The sequence below is a fragment of the Belonocnema kinseyi genome, chromosome 3, assembly GCF_010883055.1.
Source record: "Belonocnema kinseyi isolate 2016_QV_RU_SX_M_011 chromosome 3, B_treatae_v1, whole genome shotgun sequence".
Lineage (NCBI taxonomy): Eukaryota > Metazoa > Arthropoda > Insecta > Hymenoptera > Cynipidae > Belonocnema > Belonocnema kinseyi.
In genome coordinates, this window is record NC_046659.1 from 55011262 (window position 1) to 55019568 (window position 8307).

Below are 8307 nucleotides of genomic sequence, written 5' to 3' on the forward strand. Positions count from 1 at the left end.
TGAGACCACGGCAGCCCTGGGAGTATGTTGGAATTCTGCAGAGGATATGCTCAATTTTGACGTCAAAATGGATATGAAAGAGAAAACAACTTCGAAGAGGACTATGCTGTCATAGATTTCTCAATTGTATGATCTTTCAGGACTGCTAGATCCAATCATCATTTTGGTCAAGATTAAATTGTAGGACCTCTGGAAATTCAATGATAATTTCATCAACTGTTATAATCAGTTTATGAATTTTTTGAATTCTTAAACTAAGTTTTCGGAGAAAAAATAAATTATTTAGGCATTTATGGAGAAAAAAAATCTGCCCGAAGCGCAGGAATATTCTCGCTTCGTTCGCAAGTTTAAGAGCGTCAAGGGCGTGTGTCTGTCAGAGACTGAATTCTCTACGTATTTAAGTGTAGTTAAATATGAAATTTCTTTAAGCTCCATGCGTTTTGAGGTAAACATTCTCATTGTGACATTCGCGCTCGATTTTTGACAACCATTTTAAAATATGTATTTCTTTTCTGAGCTACCTCACAATAAAAAACTACAATACTTTCTTCACACTTTCTTCCGTATCTCGCGTCTTTATGCTAAAAATAGGAATTTTTTCGAATCGTATTTTTGATGGGTATGTAAAACAAAAACTTCTATAACTCTTTTTTAAAACTTTTTACGTGTCTGGCGTCTTTTGGCGTAGTACTGGAATTTTCGGGTATCAGTTTCGATAAACAAACTAAAAACAACGATTTCTATCAAAAAATGGTTCAAAGAACTTTAGTAGGAATTTTTAAAAGCAGAAATTCCTCAAAAGAGTTTACCCGCATTCTACTTTTACAATTTTGAATTTTTGATTTTTGTAATGGTATTTTCGATAAATGAATCCAAAAAACCGGCGTTGTCAAAAAATGGTTCAAACTAAGTATGAATGAAAAAATAAGATATTGACCTTGGAAACTCTGTGTAAAATTACATCAAATCTTAAGAAAAAATGCTTACGTGCAAATCGGTCAAGATTTGTCGCCTGTGTATTATTATGTACCAAAAAGTCTATTTTTCCCAGTATAAAGCATAATAGAAATTTAGACTTAGTCCAGGCACATGATTTTCTACATAAAATCAGTTTGCAGACATTTCAGTCCGTGTATAATTACAATGTAAAATTTCCACATTTAGTGTACGTAAAGTTTTTCGTTTAAATTACGAAACTGTCTGAATTAATTGTATGGCACAGTTCAAATTATTTTACCAGAATAAAGATAGAATAATAAAGTAAAATGATATCATAATTCAGAGTATATTTTCAAATAAAAAATATCAATAATAAAATAATCACAGCTTTCAAATTGAAAGTCTTTTAATACATCTATTTACAACCTTGGATTTTTAATGTTGAGCTATTCTCGCAGTTTAAAAGAAGTTAAATATATATTTGAAATGTTTTATAGACAAAAGGAGAGCTATTATTGTTTACGAATTATTTCAATCCATATAAACTTTTAGCAATATGATATTTCACACGAAATAGCGAAAAACATGATATATAGAAAAGGGGTTACGGGAGGGGGTAAAAACGCCCGGAAACTGTGTTGGTATTTTTGAAAGGCCCCTAATACGTGATGATATCAAGATGTACAAAAGAAATAAAACACGTTTTAAAATATTGCCATTGAATAACAAAATGTGTACCATTTGAAGTTTTAGATAATCAGTATTTCAGCTAAATTCAGCAAATATTCGGTATTAGCTGAAATACTGATTGAAAATTAAAACGGTCGAAGAAAAGAAAAACAGTTTTGGATCTGCTGTATCTACAATTGTTTTGTATATTTGTTGTTTTAGATAATGTCTGCGCAAAGAGGCCTGAAAAGTAGCGGAAAATCTACTCATTTTTATAACAATTTATTGATGTTTACTCACAGTATTGCTTTGTAGATTCAATATTGTGAAAAGTTAATAGTAAAACAAACTCATGGCAATTCTATACATTTTCCGACATTCCATGACATAATGCATATTTTTTATGCAAATATTTAAGTTAAGATGATTTCATGTGATATGTAATTGATTACCAGGAATAATATATTCAGTAATTTGTAATTAGTGACTGATACATACCGAGAACAATCCACAGTTTAGGTATTCAGTGACTTGGGCTTAAAGTTCAGCAAATCGTGAAGTATAGAAACATTACCAGTATATACTAGGTGTATCAAGTAAGTGTTTAAGGAAGAATTTTCAAAGCGAAACTAATTCGTTACAGAGACGCGCTTGGCTCACAACAAAATATATATGCAGTTCACAATATATGTACATTAAAACTTCAAATACAATTTTTCTTTGAGAAAAAGAAGTTCTAAAATTATGACGCTTTGGTTGTTTAATTGAACCTCATATATTGTTCACGTCATAACATTGTTGTCACGATAAAGAAAATTTCGGTGGCCCGTGAGACCTGCCAATTATGTACCCTTATTGAAAAGAACAATCATAAAGTGTACGTCTGCCTAAGAAACTTAAATGCTATAAATTTAGAAGTATATGAATTACAAAAATCTAGTATAATTAAAAAAGAATTTTTGGATTAAATTCAGATTTACATTTCAAGAAGAATTCATATTCTGTTGAGATCAGCAAATGCACGGCTTCATTGAAAAAATTGGTAGTATGCATATGTACAAATACTATGTTTTACATTGTTGTTTATACAAAACGCTTTCAGAAATAGAGGCAAGTATATTCCTTTGTCATCTGTAGCATTTCGTATTTTTCGACCACTGGTTCATGATAAGTTCACAAGGGGAGCTCAGCATGTATAAACAGATATTTGTAAGAGCATGAATGTTATGTTTATTACATAAATGTAACCCTGTCAAAGCTTCCTGCATTCATCAGGTTTTACTTAGTTATTATGTGTACTTCGAAATGTATTTGCATAATAAACGAATTCAAAAGAAGAGATTATATAAATTAGAGAATTCGTGACAAGACATTAAAAAATTTGAAAATACGAATGAGCAATCAATAACATTTTTAATTTAAAAAAATGATCGATTTCAACCAAACATTTCTTTTTATCATTCAATTTTTTTTATGTTTGCACTTACCTAGAAACATTTCTTGATACATTTGAAAGAGAATTACAGCGTTTTATAAAAATTGTATTTTCTACAGTATTTTTAACGTTAAATAAAACATTAATATTAATTTTAAAAATGCAAACAACAAATATGGTAGATTCACTGGTAATCGCCACTGCATTAGCTATCGTCAGATGACCCAGTATTTTTTGTATTGCAAGACTCGCTCTTGCCACGTATGATAGAGGCGTGATTTTAGGCAAGCTTAAATATCCTTTTATTTTCTCATATTATTGCTTGGTTACGTGCCTGACGATAACTAACGCATTTGCATAATTTGAATTTTAATCGTAAATAAAAATGGACCCCAATCAAATATTATGTTAACTGATCGAAGTTGAGTTTTTCTATATCTGCTTTAATCAGCTAAGCTCTCTGTAAAAATAATAGTTGTGTTTTAAATACAGTTATAAACAGTTTTAATTTCCAATTTGGCTTAAGGTAATGATTACTAATGCTTTTACATTAATGTTTTTAAAACTTTAGATAAAAATAAGAAAATATTTTATTAAAAGTTTAAAAAAAAATCCAGTATGTTTTGTTTTGAAAATGAGCTAGTTTAATAAAATGTGAAGATAGCGGTTTCATTAAAATATTATTTAAATCAATGTCAGAACCCAATGGTAATTTAAAGTAAACGCATTGTTACTACTATTGAATTGATTCAACTGCATTGATAGTTAGTGACATAGTTCATTCTAAAAATTTTAAATTCATTAATTAAAAGTAGCATCTATAGTTTGATACAAATATTTGATTATAGTAATGTTCTTATTTTAAGTTCTCAAGTTGGCCTAATTTTTTTAAGTTTATGCGATAGCTTCATTTTATTAAGCCTGTAAGCTGAACTAAACTTGTTAACCTTTCGAACTAGGTACAGCTTATTAGATTCATTTTCGAAGTGTACAAGCTCAATTAAGATTTTTGTATAAGTTTTGAAGCAAATTTTATTTTTGTTCAACTTATATAATAAATTCAATATGAAACTTTTTTTGTTTGCTTTCCATTTTTCAATACTCTTGGAAAAATGGAAAGCAAACAAAAAAAGTTTTTGGGATTTTTTCGAAATTCATTTGAAACATTAACGGCCTTCGAAAGAAGAAGACAGTTTAATGTTAAAATGCTGAAAATAAATTAATAGCTTCTTAACCCTTAACGCGCCTTAGGGGTTGTGGGCGACCCCAATTTTTTTTCGCGCGATTATACTAAAGCCCCCTTTGTGAATTTGAATTCCATGGAGCCCTCCAGTGTTAGTTAAAAATTTCTTCTTCCTCCGAACTATACCGTTGGTAAGTAACTGTGTAGATTATTTGATCTGCGGCATTAGTTGAAAGCAGTCGCCGTCTGGCTAAGGGTCGTCCACGACCCCACATGTCGCTTGGTGACTTTTTCAGAACTAATTTTTTATTTTTATTTTTGAAAAATATTGTGTGTCCTAGTGAAAAGGAGTATCAGTACTGCAAATAGTGTGCAGATTTCTTGCAAGCGCTCGTTCCTAATATATCTCCAGAAAAGAAAGAGTTGCTGCATGTGCAGTAGAAAAAAAGATAACAAGGCCTAAGAGGCTTGTTGGTCGTGCAACCGCCCGCTTTGTCCAAACCATCGGGTATTCATGTGAGAAAATTGTGTCGGTAGAGTATAGTGCTTTCATTAATCATTATGTTTTTCATTTGTGATCATTTTGCAATGATTAGTCTTTAAAAATAAGGAAATTACATGAGAAAATAATGAAATAATCATTGAAAATCGTTCCTTCCATTTTTCATGAAATAGCCCACTTCAGATTCACAAATAAAAACCTTTTTTCGGAGTTGCACTATTTTTCACGTTTTTGTAAGTATTTCTTTTTTCTGACGCACACGAAAATTTTCTTCACCAATATAACCTTATCATCACACTGAAATGATAGTTGGAGAATATCCAGTAAATTTGTTGAATTGATATAACGGATACTCTCTTTGCAGGATGAAATTGTCCGGCTGGGGTCGCCCACGACCTCACATGGCGCTTTGTGAAATTATTATATAGGATGGCGCTTTAAGGGTTAAATATGTCTTGGCGTTGACCAGGGTCAGTAACAAGTGAAAATGTTGGTTTGAAGTAATTCAAAGTGTTAATTACTGGTCTGTATATTTATTAAAGATGAATGAACTGCAAGATCCCATAGTACAGTTATTTAAGAAACAAGACTTTTCGACTATTCTTCGATAGTCTTCATCAGTGTTACAATATAGAAACCAAACATGACCTTTAGTTAATAAAGTTGCATAAATTGAAATTAACTTATATTGAAACTAAGGATTGGTTTTTTTGATTCCGTCCACAGGATGAACATAAATAAAACTTTATTGTTTGTTAAAAAGCCCCAGAAGATGTTATTTTTGGTTCTGTTTAAATGTCCTCCCGTAGAAATTAGCAACATTTCGAAAAACATTCTTTTATATGATTTTTCAAGGGCTTTCAATATTGTAGGAATAAATGTTATTTAATAACTAAAGTAACTATTAGACTCGGTAAGTGTCAAAATAATAATTTTCTGGAATAGTTTGTACACTATTATTTCAATCTTTAATAGCGGGACCAAGATTCCCTTAATACCAAGTTACTTACAGAAGACTTTCAATAATGAAATCTATAAAAAATGATTACCCAGAATTGAGCTTTAAGTGCTTTGAACAAGTGTTCAAGAAAAAGGAAAAGTGAGAATGCAAGAAGAAAGCTTGGATGAAACGAAATAAAAAAAGGAAGTAGAAAGAAAAAAAGAAGGTATTGTGGACTCACCTCGAATTGCTAGAAGCGACGCTATTGTTCGAACGAGAACGTCGGCTTTTTAGGGAATCACCTCTATTTACCACCCCTTTTCCAGTTATGCTGAAGTGTCTGAGTCGGTAGTATTCTTCCTCGACACCCGTATTTGGCATGCTTGCCACTCGCGACCTCTGTTGGGGCAAGCAGAGATAATTCGGACGTCCAGATGCTCGACTTCCGGGTGTTTTAACAGATTGAGAACGGCTGTGATGCGGGCTGCCATATCTGCAAGCATAAAAATTACTTTTTTATAACGCATGCATGAAATTTTTTTTAATGTATGTATAGCGGGCGGAAACTGATCAGTTCCAAAACTGTGCCAAAAAGCAGTTATAATAAGGCACTCTTCAACTACTGCGTTGCCTACTTTGAGCAAGATTAATTTTTCTACAGTGGTGCGCAAAAGTTTTGGGCCAAACCCATTTTTGATTATATATGGTGAATAAAAGCAGTTGAGAAAAATTTAATATATACAAAATTTCAGTATTTTATTGTACTACAAAACTACAACATTTACATATTTTTAATGAAGTTTGTTGACAATTCCATTCACATTGTTTGTGACGACAGTGTTCAAAAATAATCGGCCACACTTATCCCATAGGTTCATAAAATAGTTAACGTTCATAAAATCAACAACCTTAGCAGCAATTACAGCAGCACATCGTCGAGGCATTGAATCAACTAAGCGTTTAACGTAGTCTTTCGGTATTTTTTCCCATTCTTCCTGAAGAGTTCGCCATAAGTCATCCTTGTTCGAATGCTTCTTCGTTCCAACATGTCTTCCGAGTGTGTCCCACAAATTTTCAATCGGATTTAGGTCTGGAGATTGAGCTGGATGATCCAGAAGCTTCACTCTTCGCCCTTTCAAAAATTCCTGAACCAGCTTCGACTTGTGTTTCGGATCGTTATCTTGCTGGAAAATCCAATTTTTGGGCATTTTTCTTCTAGAATATGGTAACATTTTTTCTGCCATAATATTTCGATACATAACTTTCTCCATTAAGCCTTCAATCTTGTGCAGTGGACCTACTCCTTGCGAAGACATAGCGGAGTTCATTGGCAATATCAGATGCTGTCTTCTTGACATCAATTATTGATTTGCGTTTGATGATCTTGTCAACGCGAATTGTCGTTTTCCGTGGTCTACCAGATCGTGGGAGGTCCAGTAGACTCTGGGTAGTACTGAATTTCTCAATTAATCTATTTACAGTACTCTTACCAATTTTCAATGAGGCAGCAATTTCACGAGAAGTCTTCCCTTGTTCAGAAAGATTCAACACAGATTCCCGAATCTCATGGGTCATGTGTCTCGGCACTTTGACTTCAGAATGATTTTATCTGATAGGTTCAAAAATTGACAAACGCGAGGAATCGAAGTTGTTACCATAGCATCGCTTCTAGAGATATCTGAACATAGTGGCCCAATACTTTTGCACACGGCAATATGGAATATAATAAAAAAAACAATGGGACTTTTTTTCGAAACTTGTTACTTACCTTAATGTTTGGTACAAATAGTATACATAATTCCCGCATCAATGGATTTTTATTCGAGTTCGCCTTTGAAGGAATATATAAGAAAAACAATGTGGCCCAAAACTTTTGCGCACCACTGTAGCTGCTCCACTTGCGCATTTTAATTAAAAATGAATTTCCAGGCCAGGTTTTGGAAGTAGTAAGAGTTACAACTTATTTACAAAGCAGTTGGAACCTTTGTGAAGTTTGCAGTACTTGCCATCGGCTCATCTGTGGGTCGTTTCCGGCTCGTATTCGGCTCGCCTCCAATTTGCCTCCGACTTTCCTACAACTCCCCTTCGATTCGCATCTGGCTCTTATAGCAAACTTCACACTCGCGTGGAACTTGTGGTCCCTATACTTTTAACACAATATACGATGTGTGTTCCAAAAATAAGGTGGCTTTATGGTTTTCTCAAAAAATATTAATTTAATCCTCAATATTTATGTTGTCCCCTTCAAAGTAATCCCGTTCAGATATAATACACTTGTGCCAACGCTTTTTCCAATCATCGAAGCACCCTTTCATGGGTCTCTTCAGTTTTGGGAAAAGAAAAAAGTTACTGGGGGCCAAATCTGGTGAATATGGAGGCTGAGGCATGACTGTGGTGCTGTTTTTGTTCAGAAAATCTTTCACAAGCAACGATGAATGAGCAGGTGCATTATCGTGACGCAAAAGCCACGAATTGTTTTTCCAAAGTTCTGGACGTTTTTTGCGTATCACCTCTCGCAAACGGCGCATGAGCCAACTGATACCAGGTGTATACATATGAAACCGGTATATTTTCAAGAAAAAAACACATTTATTTCAAGAGAATGATAACAAATATTTTATTCAAAGTATGCGCCCTCG

At 33.2% G+C, this 8307-nt stretch overlaps 1 protein-coding gene across 3 annotated transcripts in view; it reads right to left on the bottom strand.

The window, feature by feature from the left end:
- The window catches only part of LOC117168968 (serine-rich adhesin for platelets-like), a 420717-nt gene that overhangs the window by 244450 nt on the left and 167960 nt on the right, over positions 1–8307 (bottom strand). For all 3 annotated transcript variants that reach the window (XM_033354977.1, XM_033354978.1, XM_033354976.1), the window contains exon 6: positions 5910–6161. In XM_033354977.1, coding sequence (XP_033210868.1) covers positions 5910–6161 — 252 coding nt within the window. The remainder of the gene's footprint in view (positions 1–5909; positions 6162–8307) is intronic.